The following is a 26967-nucleotide window of genomic DNA, read 5'->3' on the forward strand; positions in this document are numbered from 1 at the left end:
AAACATAGAAAGAATGGCAAATTCATTTGAAGAAAGTGTGTAATGATGATTTTTAAGGTTCAGCATAGTCTGGATGCATATTATTTGTTACTTGTCTATGACTGTATAAGAAGCTACCCCAAAACTTAGTGGTGTAAAACAACTATCTGATTATATTTTACAATTCAGATGGAACTCAGCCAGAGAATTCTTTTGTCCTAGGTGGCATGGACAGAATTATGTCACCCTATGACATTTAGCAGGTAGATGTCCTGGCCTGAGAGCTGAAGATGGCTGTTCTCAGATGTCTGGTAAGAAGGCTGGACTTAATTGAGACTATCACCTGAACACCTACACATGACCTCTCCAGCCTGGCAGCCTCAAGGTAATCAGACATTTTATGTGATGGCTCAGAGCTCCATGAGAGGAGTGGTCCAGTGAAAAAAGCTGGAAGCGGCTATGTTTTTAGGATCAAGCCTTGGAGATCACCTAGTATCATCTCTGATGTACTCTCTTGGTTGAAGCAGTCACCAGTGCACCCAGATTCAGAAACAGGGGACACAAACCCTACCTTTCAATGAGGGTGTCTCAAAAGCTGCCACATATATGTGTTTGTATATTTGAGTGTGGAATGATGTAACCACACCTATGCACGCAGTTAATCCCTAGTTCCCTACAAACTCTGGCACTCAGAGAGTTGTGTGGTTTAAGAGGAGGAAGAATTACATCACTTTGGGGCATTAGAGGTTTCATGGATAAAGTATGGCATCTAAGGAGATGAAGGACTGTGTGTAAGGAATACATGAGCAGAGACCTGGGGAGCCAAGTCACTGTGAGAGGCAGGAGGAGAACTCAAATGTGTGCTGCAGGGTGAGATGGCCTCCGGAGCAAAGGGGTCCCTCAACAGATCAAATAGACAACAATCAAGATTCCAGAAAGGGTTATAGAGCACCTGCAAAGGACACTGCAGGGTAGGGGACTTGGGATGATATGTAGGCAAAAGGAAAGGGGCCAGTAAAGATTCATGTTTTGTTTTGTTTTGTTTGCAGTTTTTGGCCAGAGCAGGGTTTGAACCTGCCACCTCTGGTACATAGGGCTGGCACCCTACTTCTTTGAGCCACAGGTGCCACCCAAGAGATTTGTGTTCTAAAAGAGTAGGGCACTCCCTGATAGGGTGAGGGCTCCAGAGGCGAAGGCATGGAGAATGGCAGGTTAATAACTTTGCCTTGAAAATAAGGACATGTATGTTTTTCCTTAGGGTAAGAGCAAAGAAAAGAAATAGATAATAATGATATTTTGAAGTACAGAGAAGTAAAGTGGAGGGAAGACTTCAATCTTCTGAGTGACACAGGAGGTGAGATTATTTACTGAAAGTGAAAAAATGCATATGTTAGACATTTCATGAAAATATAAAATGTGAACTTTAAAAAGTTTCCGGCTAGATATGGTAATAAATAATCGTACTGGCTGGGCACCCATAGCTAAGTGGTTAGGGTGCCAGCCACATGCACCAGGGCTGGTGGGTTTGAATCCAGCCCCAGCCTGCTAAACAACAATGACAACAACAACAAAAATAGCTGGGCGTTGTGGCAGGCGCCTGTAGTCCCAACTACTTGGGAGGTGAGGCAAGAGAATCACTTAAGCCCAAGAGTTTGAGGTTGCTGTGAGCTGTGATGCCACAGCACTCTACCAAGGGCGATAATGAGACTCTGTCTCTAAACAAAATAAATAAATAAATAATCATACAATTCAGTTTTGTTTATTCGTAGTGTTTTTTTTTTCCTGATTAGAAAAATGTCTACTGTAGAAAATTTGAAAAACATAAAAAAGTACAAGAAATCAAAATCACCTGTGTACTCCACTACCACCAAAGACGAAGGCTGGAAGCTAGTTTTTAATTTCCATGCAGTAGATCAATTATGTAGATGAAGTTCTATTTTACAATAGAAATACAAATGTTTTATATATTTGATGCTCTACACAGTTTTGCTTCCATAGTCTTCAGCCCATCTTCAATGATATCCTTGCTGTAGAGATACCATAAATTACTTAAACACTTTCTATTCTATTCTAGTTGTTCCTGATTCTACATTATTTCATCTATACTGTAATTATCTCTAAATATAAACATCTCGTACATCCATACGTCACACAACTGCATATGTGTGCATATAGATATCACGTGTGAATAGCCTTGCATATAAACATTTGCCTATTTACTTTTTCTTAGGACATGTGATTGAATTAGAATAAAACTCTGTTAACCTCTTGAAACATGTACTGCAAAAAGAAGGGTGCGCTCATTTTTACTCTCATCCACGATAAGGTAGTTCACCAATCTTTGTCAAGATTTTGGTCACCCTAAAAAGAAAGAACTGAGAAACCCGGTTTTTTTGGTAGTTGACACCTTGGGACATTTCTTCGCCATAAAACCTAAGGTCATGTTTTAGAGTATTTGAGCTCAGAAATAAGACCCTTCTGAAACTCTCCCTCGTGAGAGGTGGGCGGGAGGGAACAGACTTTCCTGATCCCAGGTGCCTTCCACGCCGAGGTTCTCGTATTTCACCACCGTCACTGGCACCAGATTGCTCAACCCTCCAGCCAATGAGACACAGAAGTAAAGTATTTCAGCGCTCACTGTTTTGTAACATTTAGGCTTTGATTAGGAGGAAATACCTGCGAGGCAGGAGTACCCCCGACCGCGGGCCAGACGCGCCAGCTCCCTGCGCGAATCGGCCCCGACCGCACACGGGCGCGCGACCCGGGAGCGCGCGCGCACACACTGCACTGGCCGCTCGGGTTTGGGGACCGGACCCGGGAGGGAGCGGAGGAGCCGGGCCGGCGGAGCTGAAGGGTCTGCGCTCGCCGGGCCCCGCCGCACTCCGCGGGGCGGTGCCAAGGGCGGGGGCGCCCGGTGCCTCGGCCGCGCGGCCCGGGGATTCCGGCCAAGTTAGTGCGCGGTCCCCGCTGACTCTCTGGTTACCTGAGCCCGCAACCACGTCAGCGCCACATCATCTGGGCTTTTTCTATTGCAGGGAACCAGGAAAAGAAGGACGAGAACTCCCGCTGGAGTGAGCCAATCGGGCGGGCCGGGGCGGGATCGGCGCGGGGGGCGGCGGGGGCGGCGGGCCGCGCTCCGGCCGGTCTACGGCTCGGCCTCGGCGGCCTCGGCGGCGTGGACGGCGAAGATGCTGCAGTCCCTGGCCGGCAGCTCGTGCGTGCGCCTGGTGGAGCGGCACCGCTCGGCCTGGTGCTTCGGCTTCCTGGTGCTCGGCTACCTGCTCTACCTGGTCTTCGGCGCCGTGGTCTTCTCCTCCGTGGAGCTGCCCTACGAGGACCTGCTGCGCCAGGAGCTGCGCAAGCTGAAGCGACGCTTCCTGGAAGAGCACGAGTGTCTGTCGGAGCAGCAGCTGGAGCAGTTCCTGGGCCGCGTGCTGGAGGCCAGCAACTACGGCGTGTCGGTGCTCAGCAACGCCTCGGGCAACTGGAACTGGGACTTCACCTCCGCGCTCTTCTTCGCCAGCACCGTGCTGTCCACCACAGGTAAGAGGCCGCCGCGCTCCTGCCCCGGCCCCGCCGGCTCTCGGCGCCCGGACCCTCCGACCCCCGCCGGCCCCGCCACCCCGGCCCCCACGGCGCCTCCGCCTGTCTCGTTCCGCTGCGCGCCGACCCTCCCACCCCTGCTGCGTCCCGGACCCTCCCGGCGCGGCGTCTGCGGTGACCCCGCCGGGGCAGGCGCCGCGGAGCCGGAAGCCAGCGGGGGGGCCCTCGGAGGATGACTTGGGCGCGTAACTCCGGGGAAGTGGTCCCTAAACCTTTCGGCTTGGGATCCTGCAGGGGCTTCATTTTCACGGCCTGAGACGGTCGCTTTTGAATCTGTAGCCTCCTGGCCGCCGAGCGGCGAGGCAGTGGGACGATGGAAACCACCCGAGGGCGGGTGGTTCTCCGAGGGCGCCCACCTTCCTCCGGAGCCCGTCCCAACGCCGCACAACTGAATGGTACCCTGTAAAGGGTCACTTTCCGGGGTGCGCCTTCTGTTTTGATCATGCACAAATTATTTCTGTTCTCTTGTACCTTGGAGGCGGTTTGGGGGTAGCCGAGTGACATCACTGCACTTCGCAAGTGACCTCTGCGCGTACAGGCTGATCCGGTTTCTTTTAAGAGTAGGAGCAGGTGGGGGGTGGGGGCGAAGGGAGCATCCGATTGCCTGTGATCTGACAACACAGGGCATCCTGACCCTGCGGTTCTTTCAACTTAAGGTGTGCGAAGGTCCCCCTTAAACTTACCGCCCTGCTCCCCCTCTGGGCGCTCGGCGCTGGGGGGCGTCGGTGGCGGGAGGAGGAGGCCGCGCGCGGGTTCTGTGTAAGACCCGACGGACGAAGGGTGGGTGAGCTTTCCCCGCTGCAGCTCGCGGGGCACGTACCCTGAGTGGGACTACAAGTCGGTACTCTGATACTGGCCATACTCACACCGAGTGTTCAGTCAGCCTCTTCTTTATGAGATCCAGTCTTTGAAACAGTTTATCGTGGCGGGCACAAGGTCACCCTCTTCGTACACTTGCTGATGTAGTCGGGGAATCTGGGCCCTGGGATTTCCCTATCCCGACCCCACCCCCAGCCTTTACCGCCGAGTTGACGTTCCCAAGAGTGACTCCTGCCCGCCCTGCCGTCCCACCCCCTCTTCACCTCCCAGGGTTTATTTATCCCTTCTGAGCTACACCTAGTTGATTGTTTGGGTAATTGTTTTGTTCAAGGTAGATCGAGCGAAACCCTGATTCGGAAGTCTGGGATGAATTACTACACTGATGTACATTTGCCCTGAATTACGTAGAAGTTGAACTAGCTTGTATTGTGGTATTTTAAAAACTGTGTTAAAGGTATCCGGAAATAAGACAAACCTGTTATCTCACTTTGCAAAGAATGTCTGATTCTTTGCCAACACTACTTTTTAATTTCTATGTGGACAACTATTGAGTCCGTGGCCTTTGCCTGGCTTTTTGTTCCTCAAGTCTTTCAGAAGTCACTGGGCCTTCCCTCTGGAGCGTGTGTGCTGGATTGCCGGTCATTCACTCTCTAAAGAAGTGTTTCCACTGGGCTACAGAAAGTTTACAACGGGGTCACAGCATTGGGTAAACATTTTGAAGAATGGTTTTAGTATTTTCTTACTAATGATGTTTTGAAGCTAGAACAAAAATAACAACAGTGTTATGAGGAAAAGAACAGGTTTGCTTTTCCTGGGTGGGGTTTTCATCACGGATGACGCTCATGTATGGGTAAAATATTAACATTGTATACACCTATTTAAATGCCAAAAATAATTTATATCTTGAATAAACAGATCTGGGAAATACTTGTCTATTCAACATATACATTCCCTCTTTTTTAATTAGGAAAAGTTTCTGTTCTTGTTAAAGAAAAAGGAGGGGTAGAGTTGGGATAGATGCCTTATTATTGGTATTCAGCTGGCATTGTAGTTCCTAAGAAAGTCTGTATTCATGCGAAACAAGAGTTCATTTAGGAAATCAGTGCAAGGGGCACTTAAGGATAAACTAAATGGAAAAGGTGCCTCTTGATTTGTAAAATTGGCAGATCAGTGAATTCTTGTTATATAAATAAAACTATTCTAAATCAAAGATACTTTCCTTTTGGTTTTGTACTGGTGCACTTTTGACACATTCGATGTCCCTTATGGTCTCAAAACAATGGTTTTGTGGCAGAAGATCAGATGATTTTTAGAGTAAAACTGGTATACTTCATTACTTTTCATTTTTGGAAAAGTACCAGACAACTCAAATGAATTAGAATTGCTTCTCTTATAGTTGGATATTAGACATGTGCTTTTTTGAAAAAACTCTTATCCCTGTTGGTGGTAAATCGCTGAAATAATTGTCACACAGTTCATCTTTGATTTGTCCAGATGGTAATGATAGTCATTACAAAATGGACATATTGGTAGTTGTGATTATATTATAGGTCCATGAGTGCATTTATGTCAAATCTCTTCATCCCAGAAAGTACAAGCTTCCATTTCTGGAAGGAACTGGGTAACATCTTCATGATCTGTTTGGAAGAACTTAGGTTGGTAATTCAAAATGTCCTCATTCTCTCTTCTGCCAAGGACTTGGTGAATTATTTACAGCAAACAATTTTAGTTTCTCTTTACTTTTTCTTGTAGGGAAGAAAAGATTTCTCATCCCTTGTAAAGTTCATGACTGACACACCTACAAATAAAAGATAGATTAATAAGAGAAAAACCTAAGTTTTATATGACACGAGAGCCTTCAGAAAAAAAGACCCAAAGAAACTGGGAAGTTTGTGTCTTTTATGGTCATGAAGAAATACAATTGGAGGACAGTAGGTACCATCTCAAGGTCCTAAGCTGGCGGGACGGAGCAAGGCCTGTCTGTTTAGATTCTTCTTTGCTTCTCTGTCGTCAAGGATGAAGATATATCTTTTCCCCCAGATATATAGAGTGGGCTCCCCTGGAATGAGGATCTTCCTCAGCAGAGAATTCTTTGACAGCCTGCTATGTGAGAGAAGTGTAGCAGAAGGTGAGAATGACCTTCCAGCTTCTGCTATTTTTTTCAAATGCCAAAGTGTCCTATGTTGGGGTAGTGTGTCCTAAACTTTATCACTTTATTAAAAAAGATATAGCAACATCTACATAGGAATTGTATGTGAATGGAAGAAAGAATCCACTTTTGAGCTTTGCACAAGGAGGAATTGTGCAAAAGTAAGAAAGGATTATAGACTATAGTATTTCTCACATATAACCTTTATGCTGTGATTTCGCCCCCACCCCCAAAGATTGAGGAAATGATGTCTAGGTGATACTTGGGGAATAAGAAATAATTTTCATTAAACTTACCTGTAGTACTGCCTAAAACTTTGGGCAGTGTCATCCATACTTAAAAACAGTTAATGATGTTGGTTTACTATAACTTTGCTTCTTTATTCATCCCCCTAAGCAAGGCCACATCCTGATGATAAATGGTTTTTTTTTTTTTGGTAAAAATATAATTTTTGTATTCATACAGTATATGAGCTGTCAGTATCTTATTGCTGCTTTGCAGACGTGAGAGCCACATGACAGCTCAGTTGGTGTCTTGTCATTTGTACTCTTAGTCAAAGGCTGCCTACCTTGTGTTTATGAAAATATATTTTGAAACTCTTACTAAAAGTGTCCAGGCAAGGAACTTATTTGTCTTGTTTTAATCAAGTCAAGGAGGGAGCTGCCACTGCATCACCATAAGTAGTTTTCAAGGAGAAAGTGGGAAGAGGTAATGGGGTGCTGGATTGATCCTTAATATTCAAAGTGTTTTCAGTAGGAGAAATGTGTTGTTACCCTCAACAAATGAGGCTCTTGCCTGCCTGTAATCCTGGCACTCTAGGAGGCTGAAGCAGGTGGATTACTTGAGTTCAGGAGTTTGAGACCAGCCCGAGCAAGAGTGAGATCCCTCTTTAATAACCATAGAAAAAAAAAATAGCTGGGTGTAGTGCCCCATGCCTGTAGTCCCAGTTATTTGGGAGGCTGAAGCAAGAGAATTATTCAAACCCAAGAGTTTGAGGTTGCTGTGAGCTATAATGCCCCTGCATTTACCCAGGATGACAGAGAGAGACTCCGTCTCAAAAACAAAAACAAAATGCCCCTAAAGAGTTATTGAGCTTTTAGAGTAGAACAAGATGGGAAAACTCTGGCTTTGGGGCCTAATCTGGCCCACCACCTGTTTTTGTGCTGCCTGTGCTAATAACAGCTTTTTTTATTGTTATTGTTGTTGCAGTTTGGGCCCGGGTTCGAATCCACCACCCTTAGTATATGGGGCCAGTGCCCTACCCACTGAGCCACAGGCACCGCCCAAGAACAGCGTTTATATTTTCAAAAGAAAAATAGTATTTCCTGATACATTAAAGTTTTATGAAAATCAAATTTCATTCATTGTCCATTAAGAAAGTTCTGTTGGTGCAGCCACACCTATTTGTTCATGTATCATTTATGACCACTTTCCGGCTCCCGCAGCAGAGTTGAGTAGTTGAGGAGAAATCATATGGCCACAAAAACTGAAATATTTACTTACTATCTGACCCTTTACGGGAAAAGTTTGCTGACCTTTGCTTCACGATGATACTTGGAAGACTAAGTGTAGCTCTGAATACTTTACTTCCTTTCGGCAAACTCCTTTTAAGACACTTCAAGTTCTCTGACTGTGCAGTTGTCTGAAGTGATATTGCAATGTCAAGTAAATTATGCATCATCACTGACCATGTTCAAAACAGATGGTTATTTCTCATGTTACTAGTTAGTGGTCAAATTTTTGATGCTGCGTTTTTTTTCCTTTACCACACTTCACGTTGTGATTATCTTATCTAAAATGTCCAATAAACACTAAGTTACATCTGGAATAGGAATGACAACAAAAATAAACAAGCTAGCTATCAGCCGAAATCCCATGCTCTGAAGCATGTGCTCTTTATTCAAACGAGAACCTTTGGTCGTGATTTTGAGCCTTTATATTTAGTTCTATAATAATCTGGATTTTGAGTCCATAACAGATTAAAGAAAGAAAGGCACAGCCACGGGCAAACATAAGTGACAGGTTGTGAAAAGAGAAATAGTTTAAATAATACCAAACTGAAATGATATTTTAAAATAACATACTTACTGAACACTTTACATGTGCCAGGCAGTGTTTATGTGTATTTTCTTCCATGCATTACAAGAAAATAATGAGATGTCGGCATCATTATCCTCATTTACAGAGGCTGAAACTGAAATTAAGGTTGAATGACTTCTTTACCTGGGACAAAGCTGAAAGTAACACAGCCTCATTTGAACTCATGAATTGTAATGTATCTAAGAGTCTGAGCTTCGCATTGCTTCTGGGCATAGGAGCTTCTTAGGGGATGAAGTTTCTTCCCCCAAATTTCTGTGTTGAGTTCTTAACCCCAGTATCCTGGAAGGTGACTATATTTGAAGGTAACCTCTTTACAGAGGTGATTAAGTTAAAATGAGACCACAGTGAGAAGGTCATCAGCAAGTCAAGAGCGAGGCCTCAGAAGAAACAAAACCCGTAGACACCTTGAACTTGGCCTTCTGGCCCCCAGGCTGAACTTTGAGAAAATAAATTTCTGTTGCCTAAGCCAGCCAGCCTGTGGTATTTTATTACTGCAGCCCTAATATACTAGCACATGTAATAGTTGCACAAAGAACACTCAGTAGAGCATGAGAAAAAGAAGCTTTAAGTCTTACCTATATGAATACCTGAATAGGGCATTATTGTTTTAGAGCACAGTGTAGTAATTGACGTCCTTGAACTATCAAGAAAGAGAATTGATCATGCTTCAATTTAAGAAGGCAGAGAAGTATATTATAAGTTGTAGAAACAGTTCCACTCAGTAATGGTCAAAGAGAACAGATATTTAGTGTTTAAATGTGTAAGCCTCACCTGCCTATAAAACATGTCAGTTCTTTAGCATTTTGCAGGTTTTTTCCCCTCTCTCTCCTTTTTAACTATAAACTTGCTGTTATCTGTGCCTATTGTAATTATAAATGGCTGTAACTTGACTTTTATGATATAACTGTAAATCTTATCATGAATAGAGTCTTTGATTGGATCAAGGACCTCATGGGACCTCCAATGCCTTCCAGATCAGGTGTTTCACACCCCTGCTTGTTGGACTGTTGCTGTGTGGAAGAGTGTCTATTGTCTTAGTTGAGCAGAAGAGTAATGCAATTTTGGAACATGTGAATTGCTGACACACAATTTTGACCCATTGAAATGACACTTCTGTATGGTTCGACTTACTGCAAGGTTGGTTTCAGGGACGGAAATACCATCTGTTCCATAAGCCATCTTTGACATAGAGCTGCACTGCGGTAGATTTTATTCTTGAGAGACATCATTTGATTCCAGTTATAGCCAAATCCATGAAATATGGAAGCGCCTAACATCTCCATTGTTTGTATTGCTTATTCCTGGTAGGTGATAAAAATTGTCTCTCTGTTGGAAAGCAAACAACTTTGGGGGGATTTTCTTGACTCTTGTGATCCTCTTCTCACCTGGCCCACTTTGTGCTCTGACTTTCTTTGTTCCTTTTTCTTTGCACAGTCCTCAGGCTGGCCACCAAAAGGTTCTGAGCTGAGGTCAGAAGGAAGAGAAGAGGGAGTTGGAGGTGTAGTGTTTGTACACCTGAGGACTGGGAGATGGTCTCCCCAGGTTGATCACACCTGCAGGGCTGATCTGTTACTCTCGGGTGGCGTTCACGTTCCCCTCCTTTCATCTGTGAAACAAAGCCAGTTATACTGATGACATTAATTGACTTATGTCAGACATTGGCAGTGTTTGTAATTTGCTGCTGTCTGCTTGATCCCAGATCAGAATCTAACTTTTTGCTTTAGTTCCTCTGACTGGGACGGACTTGCTTTGTGAAATAAAAGCCTGCCCTCCAGGGGATTGGTGGGATTACACCAGCGGTGCATCTTACAAGGGTATATGTGAAATTTGGTAAATGTGGAATACAAGTGTCTTGGCACAGTAACTGAGAGAATGCCAGGAAGGCTACGTTAACCAGTGTGATGAAAATGTGTCAAACAGTCTGTGAAGCTAGTGAATGATGCCCCATGTTCATATCAATGTACACAGCTGTGATTTAATAAAAAAAAAAAAAAGCCTGCCCTTCGCTGCCTCCAGAGATTGGGTTATAAGGACTCGGCCAAAGGGCTTCAGTTGGAAATCTCTCAGGGGAAGCAGGGACCTGGGTAATGTGGAGTCCGTAGAATCATGGCTGGGGATTCAGAGGACAGAAAGCCAGAAATAGAGAGTTAAGTACCGCAGGTTCTCATATATATGTGGAAGCTCAAGAAGTAAAAAGTAGAAGGGAGGTACCTGCAGGCTGGGAAGGGCAGGCAGAAGGGAGGGCCAGGGAGAGGTGTGTTGAAGATTCCAGAATTACAGCTAGATTGGAGGACTTCATCCTGGGGTTCTCTGCTACTGTGAGATGAGTAGTTAACGGTTACAATACATGAGGTCAGACCACTAAGTTCGTGAACCTGTCCTAGAAAAAGTGCTACATACCTCCGAATGGCACCCCGGAGTACCTCAAAGGTGACCATAGCGATATTCACCAATGAGGTACGTAGCTCTTTTTCTAGGATGATTTCACGAACTTAGTGATCCCCCCTGGCAGTATAGTGTCAGATAGCTAGGAGGAGAGCATTGGGTGTTCCCAACAAAAAGAAATGAGAAATGTTGCAGATGATGGATGTTCTGATTACCCAGATCTGATCACTGTACTTTGCATGTTTTGAAACGTCACTGTGTACCCCGCAAATAGGCACAATTATTATTATGTCAATTAAAAAAAATTAAAAAAGGAAATTAAAACTAAAACTATACAAATAAAAAGCCCCACATAGAATGCCTCTAAGGGATTTTAAAAGAATAAAGCCTGTGTTTTCTTTTCCCGGAGAGTGGTCAGTGAGGCTGTGATTGTAACACTTGCCCCTTGTTAATGCTGAGGGTCTTTTGAGACCCGAGTTAAGCTATTTATTCAAGTTGATGCTTCAGTCTCCTTCCTTCTGCTCTATTGATGCCCTTAAGGTTTATTAGACACCGGATTTGTCATTTGGCCTGCAGTACAGTCTCAGGGCACCCACAGTCCAAACATGCGCTGGTGAAGGGCACGCAGAGCCAGGTGCCCACCGGACCTGGGGAGACTTAGCAGATATAGGCTCCACTGAGGTTCCATCTCCCCAGGGCCTCCCCATTTCTTACTGCTCCTCCCCCACCCCTCACCTCCAGGAGCCTCCTCTCCACTCCCCTAACACCTTGGCCTCACCAGGCACCTGGCTCCCTTCACCTGTCATGGTCTCAGCTGGCTTTCCTAGCACTCAGTGAGTTTCCAAAAAGAGCAATTTAAAATGCATTTCTTCTCATGCATAAATCTGTCTCCTTTTCTGAAAAAAGCAGGTTCTAAAGATGTTATGCTTTTTCAAGAGACCTTAGATATAATTTCACTGTCCAAGAAGCAAACAAGCCCAAATTGTCAAAATGACTTTTGAAGTTATTCATATGAAAACATTGACATTGCAATTTATTTATTTTAGTTTTTGTTAGTAAAGTTTTCTATTTAAAATGAAAATAATGAGAGCCTCATATACACTCAGGAAAAGGCTCTACGTGATCTAAGACAGCAGAGGCACTCATTTCTCACAAAGTACCTACTGAGTGCTGGGGTTGAACAGGCACTTAGGAATATGTTAGGAAACAGAAGCAATAATTATTGACCTTCTGGATTTGTTGGTCCATTTGGTGGAGAGAGACACAGCTATAGGGGCACCCTCTGAAGGTTCACTAAAATTTAGCTACAGAAGGCAGATCAATAGGAGAAAAGTCATACAAATTAATTTGACCATAGTTTCATGTGACACAGGAGCCTTCAGAAAGAAGACTCAGATACCAGGGAGGTGGTTCATTTGCATGCTTAGATTCGACATGGTCTGGACAGCTGTGTAGAAATACGATGGGACAGAAGCAGCATGCTCTCCCGCTGCCGATGGACCGAGGGGGAATCAGCACGGCCTGTGTTTGGATCCTGTTGGCTTTTCTGTGCCACGTCCCTTCCTTCTGGGAGTGGGGCAGGAGCTCCCTCTCTGGAATGGCGACCCTCTGACCTACAGTCAGACAAGTTAGGTCAGATAATTTCTTTGACCAGTTTTATACCAGAAAGGCATGGGAAAAGTTAGAGTAAGCTTTTTGGGTTTTACAGCAGGGAGTTCTGGTTTCTGTGACCTGCCTCAGGGAAGAGGGAGCCTCGTTTCGGTGGCTAGCCTGGGGGCAGAATGAAAGGTCAGAGAGAGCTGCTTCTGAGGCCTTCATTTTGGGGTGTGGTTTACTGAGCCCCCATGTAATCCACAGGATAACTAAGTGACATTCACAGAATATGCAGGCCTTCCAGTGAAGACGGCATTTTCTAGAGTGAGAGGAGCGTGACTGCCTTATGTGGTTATCTGCAGGCTGTGTTCTAGATCCAGGATTCCAGGTTGTGGGTGCAGCTAGAAAGCCGTGTGGCTGGAGCTGAGTGAGAGGGATGCGTTAGGGTAGAGAAGAAGGCAGATGGGAGGAGGCAGATGCTGTAGGGTGTTCTGAAAGGCTGCAAAACATCTGGTTTTGTCTGAGCAAGGTGGAAAAGCACTGGGCAATTTTGAGCAGAGAGGTGATGTGATCTGACTGATTGCCTAACACTTTCATTCTAGCTGGTGTAGAAGGGCCAGAACACGGCTGGGATTTAAAATGGGGCTGTTGCAGAACCCAGGGGGCTGCTCTGAGCAGGGTTTGGAAGCGGGTGGCGAAAAGTGGTCAGATTCTGGATCTGTACAGGTGACAGAACAAACAGGGTTTGCTGATGGATGTGAGGTTGTGCAGAATGATCTCTGGGCTTTTAACCTAAGCCCCTAGCAGCATGGGTTTTTCTTTACAGAGAGAGGGAAGGCCAGGGCAGGCTCAGATTTTGGGTGGGGTGGAGGGTCTAGAGCTCAGTCATGGGCCTGTTGAACTTGAGATCACCACTGGGGTTTCCACATTAGGCAAGCATTCACCTCTAATGTGGTTCCTTGCAGGCTGCACTTGGTCTGAGGTGATAGTGCTTTCCGTTTGTTCAGCGAGCGTTCTGTCATATTACATGCATCAATTATCTGACTTCAGAGGCTGAAGAAGGCGATACCTGATTTTGACCTTGAAGGAAAAATAGAATGTGAATAAGCAAAAAAGGAAGAAGATTGAGAAAGTAAATTCTGTGGGCTGTGGTCATTTAATGAATGCATTTAACAATAGTTGTAGGGTGGCACCTGTGGCTCAGTGGGTAGGGCGCCGGCTCCATATACTGAGGGTGGTGGATTCAAACCTGGCTCCAGCCAAACTGCAATCAGAAAATAGCCAGGCATTGTAGCAGGTGCCTGTAGTCCCAGCTACTCAGGAGGCTGAGGCAAGAGAATCACCGCAGCCCAGGTTGCTGTGAGCTGTGTGAGGCCACAGCACTCTACCAAGGGCAATAAAGTAAGATTCTGTCTCTACAAAAAAAAAAAAAAAAAAGTTGTAAACATTTCCAGGCTAAAAAAAAAAAGTATCTAAACTGTAAAATTGTTTTCTAATTTAATATTACATAAGGCATTGTGGAAAACTTATTTTTAAAAAAGCCCCAAGAAAAGAAGTATTTGCTTTGCAATTTTAAAAATTTAACAGTAGGATATTTAGCATGTGAGGTAACAGTTTAATAAAAAGTTTATATTTTACATAGCTCAAAGAATAACAATAAATATCTTCAGTACAGTTTTTAGGAGTAGCTAATGTATTAAGTTACCAAGGAATGAATGAAGGTGGTTTCTTTTTTTAGGAAATAGATAAGACAAAAACCTTTTTTTCCCCCCACAAGAGACCTAAACAACTTGAGAGTATATCGGCTTCAACTAAACACACGGAGAGTTTTTACAGACGAGAAAATGATCACATGACTCTCCCAAAACCACCGGAGTGATTTGCATTTCATCATAGGGGTTGCTTTACCACTTGAAATGACCTCATTAGTATAAATAACAGCTTTCTTTGTGGTTGATGATCTAAACATCCTCTTCCCCCCCTCAAATACTGTATTTTTGATGTGATCTCAGCTTGTGAATAACAAGAGATAAAGTGAAATGTTTTAAACTAGAATTAAAAGGTTAAAACATTCTTATAATTAAAATTCAAGTGTTTGAACACCAGTTACCAAGGCACTCAATTATTTAAAGACCACGGTTAGGTGGAGTAAGTTAATTAAAGAATCCAGGAGCCTGTTCTGAAGCTTCCTACGTGTGAGGCTGACTCAGAAATTCTGAGCAGGGCAGAGAAGCCCTCACATCACTGCCGGAGCCATCTCAGAGAAGCAGCTTGTCGCCCCCGCGGCTCTGGCAGATGCCCCTCCCTGCGGGAGGGTGGGCTCCGAAGAGCCCTGCAGCTTCACACCCCCCTGCATCCCCCTGGCAGTGGGAAGAGAGCTGCTGGGATGTATCTGTCATCTCTGCCCCCCCACACCCCCTTCCCTGCCACCCCAAAGCAGCTGAGGTTTAAAATCTAAACCCACAGAGATGGCGAGAAAGAAAAAAACTAAATTTTTTTTTAAAGTGGGGAAAAGAGACAAAACAAATTTCTGTTAGTAGTTCATGGGATCTGACCTAAAGCTACATCTTTCAGCAACTCTGGCAGGAATGAGGTGCAAAGGACACATCTAGCACCTGAACTTGTGCCTGGAGATTTTCGCTTCACTCAGAACTCCGGTGTGCAGGGGTTTATTAGCACCAGTTGTGTCGTGACCTGGTGGTGGTGGTGGTAGAGGCGTGTGGGTGGAATTTCTTCTCTCCCTGGTCAGTGGCTCAGCCTGTACACGTGGCCCGCCAAGGGCAGGAGCATCTCACAGGAGCTGGTTCCCTCACAACACGACTGGCTCTGGGAATGAAGTAAGACTCATCCGTGCTACTAATTAATTAACTGAATTATTGCATGAAAAAGTCCAGGCTGATGTGGTGAGAATTGTGACTTATTTTTAAGAAAGAGGTTTGTGCTCAGATATTCCAGATGACCCTACAAAGGCTAAGTAAATGTGAAGATAGGAGGTTTGAGAGCATTGAACTGGGATCTCGTTAGACGGGTTGTGGTCCATGGAAATACCGGCTCTCAGCTGCTTCATTTCATCTGGACAACAGGGCTAACCAATATCCTCTTGTAGTTCTAACATCCTGTGACTCCAGGTCTTTGGAGTGTTTACTGAATAGGACCCTGCGCTATGCCCAACAGGTAGGGATATGTAAAAAAAACACCGTAAAGGGAAAATCACTGATCTCAAAAAGCCCATAGCCATCTGGGGAGACCTCAACTGAAATGTAAAACTGGGCTAGAGCTGTAGAGGGTGCAGAGACCCTACTGCTGGTAGTATCCACAGGATTCTGAGAGGAAGATGGGTGTGGGCTGAAGTGGTCAGAGAAGCTTCATGAAGGGAGCAAATTGAGATAAACAAGCAATATGGGTAAAGTTAGGTGGGGTGGTGCAGAGGGAGAGGGCCATTAAAGAAAGGGACATAGGCTCCAGGCACACACATCCCAACTTAGAAGTGAGTCTAGCCGGGCGGCGCCTGTGGCTCAGTGAGTAGGGCGCCGGCCCCATATACCCAGGGTGGCGGGTTCAAACCCAGCCCCGGCCAAACTACAACAAAAAAATAGCCGGGCGTTGTGGCGGGCGCCTGTAGTCCCAGCTACTTGGGAGGCTGAGGCAGGAGAATCGCTTAAGCCCAGGAGTTGGAGGTTGCTGTGAGCTGTGTGAGGCCACGGCACTCTACCGAGGGCGATAAAGTGAAACTCTGTCTACAAAAAAAAAAAAGAAGTGAGTCTAGCCTTGGGGAGAGTGTAGGGGGCAGCGGAAGCTCCCTGCTGTCACATAGCGTGTGAGAGTCACCTCAGCTGGCGGTGAGCAAGCTCCAGGCCCTGCACTGTGACAGGTAGACCGTCTGCAGACTAGCTTTCAGTGTGGTAAGCTGGAGTCAGGCAGCAGAGCCTGAGGCTTTGCAGGCTTGCAGACACCAGGTGGCCTGCACCGGAGAGCTGGCCTTGACCCAAGGACCACACAGATACCAAGAGAGACAGTCGTAGGATGGGGAAAAGCCATGGGCAGAGCATCTCGTGGACAGTCCCTACATGGACATAAATAGGAACGTGTAGGCCCTGGGATGCAGGGGAGGAGGGAGAGTCTCCCATCCCTATCTGAACTTGACGCCTGCGTGAGTAGCAAAGTTGTTGCTGTGTGTAGGAGCGTAACTGCTTTCTGGCTGCGTACATGTCAGGGAACATAGGAGAGAATGACCCCAGCTGTGTGCCTTCCCCTCCTCCCACCCAGGTGGGCTGGCTGAACTCCAGACTCGGGCTGTGCTTCTGAGGGATGCAAAGGGGGCTGTGGGGAGCTGCTTCTGTTACTGCCCCAGATTCTTCTGGACTCAGCCACAAGATGATGAGTAAACTCCAGGGTGTAGCTGTGGGACACTGTGTGTAATGAGTGTGTCAGTTAGTTAGTAGGTGCTTCTAAATAGTTTTATAAAGGTCTAAGTGAAATAGACACTCCGATCATGTTTGTACTGTTTATTGGCTTTGAGTACATTATTTTTTGTCAGAAGAAAACCTTAACTTCAGTTACTGAGTTACAAACTCAGTAACTTAATTTTTACTTTGCTTTAAAAGAAACATTTGTGTTATAAATCCAGTTCTTTGCATTTTGTAATTGTTCGAGATAATTTTTTAGTGCATTAGACTCAGATCAAAGGATGTCTGGCTTCTCTTTAATCTCTTAGTACTTTAATTTTTGCTCAAGGGCAACCAGTGTTACATGTCCATTCTGTGCAAGAAAGCTGGGGGGGCAGGACTTAGGAAAACTCCTACTCCTCTGAGTAAAAGGCACCACTTTGTACAGATCTTTAGCTCTGTTTTCTCTCTCACAGGATGTAAGTTTTTAAATCACACACAGAATCACACTTGCAAAGTCTTGTACTGAAAGAAAATATTACCATGAGAATGTGACCACTTCTCGCCCCCTACCTTAGGAATGTGACCTTTTGTAACTGTTCCAGGAGCTTCAGCAAATATTTACTATTAAGTAAATGGGTGGTCAGAGCTCCGGGCTGAGGGGGGGGGTTCTGCCCCCAAGTCTTTCAGTACTTGTTGGTACTTTATTCTAAAGATACGAACTCAAGAAGTGGGCCCTGTAGGTCTGTGGAAATGTTTGAAGAGCAAAGCAAGGTTGACCAGACTTTTGGATTTCTGTAGTGACCTGTCACCTGACTTCTGAGGCTCCAGTCTGATAAATATCAACGTCAGACCTGCTCCTGTCCAGGTCCTCTCCACTGTGCAGGCTCTCAGGGCTGTAAGAGGGAGCACCACAGGAACCAGATATGTAGCTCGCTTATAGCAAATGAGAGCTTGAGTATAAGTGTTTTCAAAAGACTTATTTAAAACAGTGAAAGTAGATGTCACCCTTCCTTCCATTCTAATACGCTCTTCTGAGAATTATGCCTCACATACAATCTCTTTTACTCAGCCCTGTGCGGCTGTGTGGTAATCCCTGACTCAGGAGCCCTGGTGGTTACTGATTACCATTGTGTTTCCCTTTGCCACCAAGTGTGGGATTCTGCGAGCGACAGGCCTTGCCCACGAGAGGGTCCCCGTCACTGCACAGCTATTGTTTATCTGTTGGGGAGAAGGATGAGAATCACTGCTTCAAGCCACAGAGTTTAATTAGGCCTGCTTCATGATGTCTCTTTAATGAAAGGATTTTAAGCCCAGTAGTTATCAGCTCAAATGCAGAAAATGTTCATTCGCGCTCGTGCCCTGATTCCATAAAGAGCATGTGCAGTGAGCTCCCCACTCATCTAGCTGGGTGTCTCCTTGCTTGTAGACAGGTGGTTTGGAAAGGCTCCCTGACTTCTAAGAGTGCAATAAAGTCACTGCCACGCTGCATGTCGAAAAAGGTGGTGTGTTTGGGGGGACACAGTGGGACAGTTGGTTTCTGAGTTTTTCCATCTTCTCATTTCCTCACCTGTGAAATGAGGCTGAGTTAGAATTCAGCTGTGTGTTCCTAAAGAGACAAGCTCAATGTTCTCACACTGAAGGTTTGTTCCTGTGTTTGGTCTCATTAAATGCTGATGGGTTCTGCTTTTTCCCAAACAGGTAATTCTCTATTTTCCATTAAATGCAGAGTTGGGGGGAGTATGTTATTCAAAAACTTCAGCAGTTGAGATCTTCTTCTAGGTTAGTTTCCTTTGACTCAGGCAGAGGCACAGATATGCTGGTCACAACACATGTTTCTAATTCCAGCCTGGCCATAGCCCTGAAAGCCAACTGGACAGAATCTGCTCAAGACGCCATGGCAAAGCGTGCTCCCCAGGCCCTGTTCCACACGAAGGCTGCTGTGCTCCTTAACAGGAAAACATTGCTTTGCCTTCTGCTAAGTGGGACTGGACGTTTGGCCAAAGAGCTTCTTAGCATGGGTTAAAATGTGCTTTGTCCACTCAGCTCAGGGAATTCTCTCCCTTTATTCCTGAGGGCTGCTGTCAAAGTTAATGATTTCTTTGAGGATAGGCTGTGCATGAATTCACTTTAACGTGGACAGAGTTGCCATGTTTTCTAATGTGTTTTATTGTTGTTGTTCCCTTAAAATTGTGAGCTGTAATTTGAAGCTAATAAGTTTTGACATGCAAGCAACCAAATTACTCAATACAGCAAGGGAGAATATTTTATTAGTGATTTTGATCAGGTAGAATAGCAAGGTCAATATGAAGCTCAAGTGTTGGTCTTTTCCAGAACTCTACCAGAACCGGATTCCATTTGCTCTTTTTTAACTTCCGGCCGTCCCCGTCAAGGTCTAACGTGGAAGCTGCTGCTGGCTCTCCCAGCTGTGGGTTTGTCTTCTGGTTGCTGTTTGAACTTCACGACGAGAGATCTGCTCGGAGAGTGTAGTAGTGACCACTGCTGGCTGACCACAGGCTGGGTACCATGCGCTGGCCAGGACTGCTTTGTCCTTCACTCATTGTGCTCATGTTGGTCTCCTGCTCTTTCTGCCATTGGGGCTTTTGTGCCTCTTCTCAGAAGGACCACAGGGAAAGAAAGCAACTTTGCTTTCTCTGTTCTTCCTCATCAGGTTCATTAGCAGTTCAGTTCTCCAAACTTCGTTCTGGAGGGTTTGCCTCTTGTAGGCAGTCTTTTCGCCTAAAGATGTCAGCAAGGAGGGCATCTTCTGTAACCGCAGAAATGTTCTGAAACATGTTTTCCTAGTGTCTCAGGTCTGCCTGTAGCTAAGTCTTCCTTCCTGGCCCTTCCAGAGGTTAGGTTACTGTTTGTTAACTTGAGTTCAAGTCCATGTGCCATTGCAGAAGAAATTGTTTTGATTGATCGGGAGCAAATTTTAGGAAAATAGTGGCAAGATCCTAGAGAAAAAGGAGGAGGTTATAAAGTGTGCTGATTCCTTTTGTGACCTTCAGAAATCTGTCCTGTACCAAATGAATTTTCCTCCATCTGACAGGTCTGACGCACTCAAAATATATATTTAAAAAATTAACATTTTTAGAAGAATGCTCTATTAGAGTGTATATTATTGAGTTCTTCTGCAGGGCATTTTCATGTAGGTCAGCATATTTAAATAAGCTCGATTAGCATAATATGCAGGGAAATGTTGATAGTCCAATGAACTTAATGTTTGGTTTTCTGAGGGATTCAAGAAATTTCTTGAATCTAAAAATACTTGACTTTATTACACTACTGAACCTCTAATTTTGTAAGATAGAATTTGCAGTTCTATTATCAAATAGTATTATCTCTATAGGAAAATAAGATTGTGGTGCTAATTTGTCTGAAATTTCAACGAATACCCTGTAAAACACTAAATCTATTGGTGTTAGAGGAGGCTGCAGAGGAGACAAATTTTTGTAGTTTCCAGTGTTTAAAATTTAATGTTTGGGTTTGGGAGGTAATTTTTTTTATTGTTTAGAGCTGGAGGAGATTTTAAAGGAGTATAAAAACAGCTATTTAAGAAGATAAGGTTACTAGTAGGTGCTAAAGGAAAGCCATCTTGACCTCTGCTGTAAGGAAACAGCAGTCAACACAGTCGTAGGTTCACAACAAAGCTTATAGCTTTGTTCATTCACTTACAGTTCACTGGGTACAAGAAATTGTGAAGACAGGTGCTTGGAAATCCGCATGAATAAGAAGGGACAATAAGAAACAGATGGTGCAGTAAGAATGTTCTACTATTTGGTACTGCTCTTAAGAACATCACTGCCATTGATGGTTAAAACATTAGCTTAGGGTGTGGATAGCAGGGCGGACCTAATTATTCCTGTTCTATGGAGGTGAAATCTGAAGCCAGAAAGCATAAATGTCTTGTTTAAGGTGATGCAGTTGGAAATGGCAAATTGGGCTTCAGATCTGAGTACTCAATTAGTTAGCTGTGAGAGATCCAGCAAGGTTTGGGGGCAGATTATTGTAAAGCGGCTGTTGTGGGATTGTTGAGCCTACCAGAGCCCTGCACACTAAGTACGACTTTAGTAAGTACCTCTGATTATTGTTTGGTAATAAGGGTCACTAGGGAAATTTCTGTGAGTAGTGATCTTGCACTTACACTTCCTTAGAATCACTTAATGAAATGTTGAAGGAAAACCAAGATCATCTCTGGGGAGCAGACGGATGCCTGATTACGTTTTTTCAGTTTGCCAGTATGTCCTGCCGAGGCATATGAATATGAAGTGGTTATTTTGCCCAGACAGAACACTTTGTCAAAGAAATAGTTGAGTTTTTTCTGAAGTTAAATGGGCGTATTGTAACCCTCATTGGTACTCAAGCTTTCTGCCTTGGCCCAAGTCCAAAAGAAGGAAGAATGTTTATGCCTACCCATTGTTTAGACCAATTTTGAAATGGAATTCTCACAATACCTGAAGTGGGTAAGTGCCCATACTTTTTTTCCTTTTTAGGAACTACTTTAATAATCAGTTAATAGCAGCTATAAAGTTGTGGATGGAAAAATTATAATCTTTTCCATATAAATGTTTTATGTACGTATCTGCTTGGATGGGTGTATCCCTGAAGGCATATTCCAGTTTAAGAAATAATGATGCTTAACTGTAAAATAAAAGCCATATTTAGTGTTCCTTGGGCAACACATGTTTATTAAGTTCCCACTGTGAGCTGGTCTCTATTAGACTTGAAATGTATTGATAAACAGCAGAGACAGTCCTTGTCCAAGGGAAACTTGGAGTCTGGCTCTGAGACCATCCTATTTTTGTTGCTTTCCCTGTTTTCAAGGATTGAATAAAAATGGAAGGGTTAAACAAGTAGGACTTCACAGCTGTGTGGTTTTTATCTGAAATCCATACTTTCCATATGATCTACTCTTTACACATGATCTGGTTAAGAATATGTTAACGAGCCATCAAAACCAGTAGCTTGGGTTTTTTGTTCAAGACTAAACTACAGATTTGCTTCTGCTGAGTGAAATTCATTCATTCATTTGCTCATTCATTCATTCATACTTGCGTGAAATGCCTTTGGGGCACCTGCCACGTGCCAGGAATGTTTTTAAGTACTGAGGAACATTGAGGAACAACACAGAGTAAAATCCCGGCCACAAAACAAATAGTCTAAAGGGAAGAATGACAACAATCAACGTAAATAAAGTGTAAATAATATTATGTAAAATAAGTGCTAAGAGAAAAAAGGCAACAAAGGGTGCTAGGAGGTTTGTGAAGAGGAGAACATTGGTATTTTACGTAAAGCAGCTTGGGTGGGCTTCTCTGAGGAGGTGATCAGAGGCTGGTGTGTAAGCCAGCCATGTGAGGAAAGACCATTCCAGGCCGTGAAGGCATTGAGAGGGGCGTGTACCCAGCACACTGCTCGGAGGCCAGCGTAGCTGGGTTGGTAACCACTGGGGAGTACTAGACGAGGTCAGCAAGGTAGGAGGGTCAGATCATTCAGGACATTACAGGCCTTAGTAAGGACATTGGGTTTTATTGTGAGTGAGCGAGGCAGAGAGCTGCTAGAGGATTTGAAGCAGGGGAGTAAGACACTTGTTTTCTTAGGGCCACTGTGACTGCTATTTGAAGAATAGAGTGTGGGAAGCTGGGGCAGACCAGGGTGAGCAACCGGAAAGCCATACTATGATCATTAGAGATTCTCAGTGCTTGGGCTACTGCCACAGACTAGGGGATCATGAGAATTGGTGGATTCTGAATATTGTATAACAGTAGAGGCAAGAGGATTTGCTGATGGATTGGACATGGGTGAAAGAGAGAACAAGAAGGGACAGGCGTGGCTAAAGGGTTTTGGCTTGAGTGACAGTGAAATGAAAGTGCCATGGGCTGCAAAGAGATGTACCCCAGGAGAAGCAGGTTGGCAGGTGGTGAGGACGGTCCAGGAGCTCAGCTGTTGGTGTGCTGCCTTGAGCTGCCCGTGTGACTCCCGAGCCGGGATACTGAGGGGGTGGTTGGGTGTGTGGGTCTGGGCTCCCAAACATCTGAGATCAGAAAGGGGAGGAATTAGAGGAGTAATGTCATAGGATAAATGAGTGATTGCTGTGGCCTGGAGGTCAAATGATCATGAGAGAGAAGTTTCAAGGAGGTAAACAGCTGTTTGGTGTCCTTAAGGTTTAGTGAGGCAAAGGCTGAGGACTGGCCATTGGATTAGTGATGCCATGGTCAGTGGGTTGAGGGTTACAAAAGCTCCATCTGAGTTGGACTCCAGAGAAAAAGAGAGCAGAGGACGTTGAAGGCAGGAGGCAGGCATGGTGCAGCTGGCAGGGCAGGGTGGAGGATTCCCAGAAGGTAGGTTTTGTTACAAAGAAAGCAGGCCTGCTGAGTAGGCCCCTGGGCAGATGAACGGGCTGGACCCCAGCCCAGGAGGAGAGCTGGCATCAGCAGCAGAGGAGGCATCTGAAGTCATTGTACGGTGGGTGGGAAGATGTGTGGGTGGTTCGCATGGGAGGTCTTTGCCGCTGGCTTCCAGGTCCTCAGTGAAGCCATAACGTAAGGAAGGTTTGAAATGAAAGAATTTCTAAAAAAATCGCCAGGATATATAACCAATTTTTCTGCCCGTCTCCCAGTTTTCATCGTTGTTTCTTTTAGGCTAGACTCAGCTCCTTCGAATTTAAAATTTCCGTTTGGCAGTGCAAGTTTATCTTTTCTTAAAGACAGAATGATCAACTTTTCAAGAGGCTCTTTCCTGACTCTGGTGTGTTGCCAAGGATTGGACCCATGATGAGATTTTCATCTGTCTACAACCCACTCGATAGAAACTCTGGTTTTTGGTACCAGGGTGTGCTTAAAATGTAGCTTTGGGAACCTCTGGATTAAGCGTAAATCCAATTCAGTCATTTGAAGAGCAAGAAACTCAATATTTATTTTAGAAGGTTCTATTTATTGGACTAATTAGACTCAACATTTAAAGCTTTTAAGACCAGCAATTCTTAATGGGTATAGGGGATGACAGATAATTTGAATACTAAATATTATATTTTATATTTATTATTTATCATGCACATTACAGAAATTAATGCTCGCCTGAATACCCTGGGCTGTGAAGAAAATGAAAAAAGGATAGATGTTTTGATGACCAATTCTCAAAAAAGAGAAAAAGTTAGGGCTTGGCAGCAGTAAGAATATTTCCTTTTCCTCAGGCTAATTGGACTGGAGCATCACAGAACACCAACTCTGCTCTGCGGCGGCTTTGTGAAGTGCTGGGAGATGGTGAGGGCGGCAGAACAGTGATGGCCTTGGTGCCCTCCAGCCTCCTCTGGCCTGTCCCCTGGTCGTCAGCCTTTCTGGGTGGGGCCAGCATATTGCACAGGTGCCAGGCTGCTGGCGCCAGCAGGGGACACTCAGCATGTTATGACTATACCAGCTCTGCACCCTGGGCTCAGTGATGAAGTGGAGCCATGCTCAGGAAAGTATTTTATGCCAGAAAGTAATATTTTCAGTGAGGAGAGGAATTCATGTGATTCTACTAAGCAGCTTGTTCTGCCTGTGTCTGGCTCTACAGGGTAGCGTGCACGTCTCCGGAAGTGCCAGGTACTTTTCCCGCTGCCTCGGGGTAATTGTCCAAAAAACAAATGATAACACTCACTGTTTGGCAAAGTAAAAAATAAGGCTAGTGGTGATCAGTTTCCTCTGTCCACACAGTTCACCATGTGTATATTTATATTTTCCCATGGTGGGGGGTGGGGGAAGGGTTCTCCTTCTGACCCACCGAATGAAGAGGTGGTTCTACAGGACGTGAGCTTTTCACTGCTGATCCTACAGCAGAATCTACATTGAGTTCACACAGTGTTGCTTCCTTTCTTTTCGCATTTTTTTTTTATTGTTGGGGGGGATTCATGGAGGGTACAAGAAACCAGGTTACGCTGATTGCATTTGTTAGTCAAAGTCCCTCTTTCTTTCCGCATATTTTTAACTATACGTTTAGCCCCTGGTAATATGCTATTTTGTATTTTTAAATGCTCTTGGCCTTTTAATTCCATGTCCGTATTTTTTATAAGACATGAACATGCATCTGGCCCTGGGTATCTCTGAAGAACTTGGAGCATTCAAAGTGTTTGATAAATGGATAACCCCATAGGGATCTGAATGTCAGAACCCAACTGTATTTCTGTGCTTTTTAGTGAAATATGAAAAGGGTTGATTTTCTGAGTTTTTTTTTTGTTTGTTTGTTTTTGGAATTTTTTTGTAGAGACAGAGTATCACTTTATGGCCCTCGGTAGAGTGCCATGGCATCACACAGCTCACAGCAACCTCCAACTCCTGGGCTTAAGCGATTCTCTTGCCTCAGCCTCCCGAGCAGCTGGGACTACAGGCGCCCGCCACAACGCCCAGCTATGTTTTGGTTGCAGTTCAGCCGGGGCCGGGTTTGAACCCGCCACCCTCGGTATATGGGGCCAGCGCCTTACCGACTGAGCCACAGGCGCCGCCCGACGTTCTGAGTTTTATGTTGCCTTGTTGAATTCATTTCTTCCATTTCCTTTCCACTTCCAAGGTTCCTTCTAACCCTTACCTTTTAAGAATAAAGTGGAAGAATCTTAATGTCTGACACAGCATTGGACATGCTCTGTGTGTTTGTATCAAATGCTTGGTTTCTTTCCCATTAATATCAGAGGGAAGAGGATCAGTGCTTTTAAAGCTGTTTGGTTATTTAAAAAAAAATTGGGGCAATCAGTCATCTTGTGGCATCATGGTTGTTTGCATGTTTGCTTGGTTTTGACTTCCATCCTGAAACTCCTTGAAAAGCAGTACCGAGCGCTGGTCCCTTCTCTACGTGCCAGGTCAGAGCACGTCTGGGGCAGCTCCTACGGCCCTTCCTCCTGCCTTCTTGCTCTGGGCAGTTGATAGTCTGGGGCATTGGGATGAATGGAAAAGATACTGATTAAAAATTGGGTGGGGTAGAAGTGGGGTTGCTGCTCTTACTTCAATATTCTCATATTTCAAATGAGACTATAATTTATAAGACTATAAATTACAAAAGGGACTATAAGTTTTCTGTGTAAAGAGACATCCAAGGCAAGAATTCTCTTCTCCGAAGGAACGAGGCAAGAATCCCCCAGGTGTGTGGGAAAATGAGGTGAGAAAAACCACATAATCCTAATTTGAAGAGTTAAACATGTTTGGTAGCATTTGAATTAAAATGGAAATATACTTGTGATAAAAAGTAACTGTTTTTGCACCCTGGAGAGTTTGTAAAAGGTGTGGAAACACAAGAAATATCAATTATGCAATGTTGCAGTCAGGCCTAGATGCAGAGATTGATGTATTGCCCGGTAGTGCAGTGATCAAAGAGGAATCGGTCGTTACTACTGCACTCTGAAAGACTCTGGGAAACCCAACCTTGCTTTTGATTCATCAGACTCATTATATTCTAATTTCATCTACATTGAAAGATAAAATAGACTTGGAAATAATTAATGATAGTTAGATGTTAATGATCAAGTGAATTGACCTCAAAAGTTATTTTCTTATCATGTGAACTAATTTCTCCATGATGGAATTTGGTAACATTTTACATATGTATTTTTAATTTCTTTTTTTTTTTTTTTTTTTGTAGAGACAGAGTCTCACTTTATGGCCCTCGGTAGAGTGCTGTGGCCTCACACAGCTCACAGCAACCTCCAACTCCTGGGCTTAAGCGATTCTCTTGCCTCAGCCTCCCGAGTAGTGGGACTACAGGCGCCCGCCACAACGCCCAGCTATGTTTTGGTTGCCGTTTGGCCAGGGCCGGGTTTGAACCCGTCACCCTCGGTATATGGGGCCGGCGCCTTACCGAGTGAGCCACAGGCGCCGCCCCTATTTTTAATTTCTTAAGTAACTATTTTAAATTGCCCCAAAAGAGGTAGTTGTCAGGGAAAATGTGGAGGGGTGCTTGGCTGGGAGCAGCTGAGTATTCCAAAACAGG

At 44.7% G+C, this 26967-nt stretch overlaps 1 protein-coding gene across 1 annotated transcript in view; it reads left to right on the plus strand.

Moving 5' to 3' along the window:
* Nucleotides 1-1945: 1945 nt before the first annotated feature.
* The window catches only part of KCNK1 (potassium two pore domain channel subfamily K member 1), a 49006-nt gene continuing 23984 nt past the window's right edge, over nt 1946-26967 (plus strand). Inside the window, exon 1 of the mRNA XM_053606836.1 lies at nt 1946-3522. Within this exon, the coding sequence (XP_053462811.1) occupies nt 3168-3522 (355 nt within the window). The 5' untranslated portion in view covers nt 1946-3167. The remainder of the gene's footprint in view (nt 3523-26967) is intronic.

This window comes from Nycticebus coucang, chromosome 10 (assembly GCF_027406575.1).
Source record: "Nycticebus coucang isolate mNycCou1 chromosome 10, mNycCou1.pri, whole genome shotgun sequence".
NCBI classification, from domain to species: Eukaryota; Metazoa; Chordata; class Mammalia; order Primates; family Lorisidae; genus Nycticebus; species Nycticebus coucang.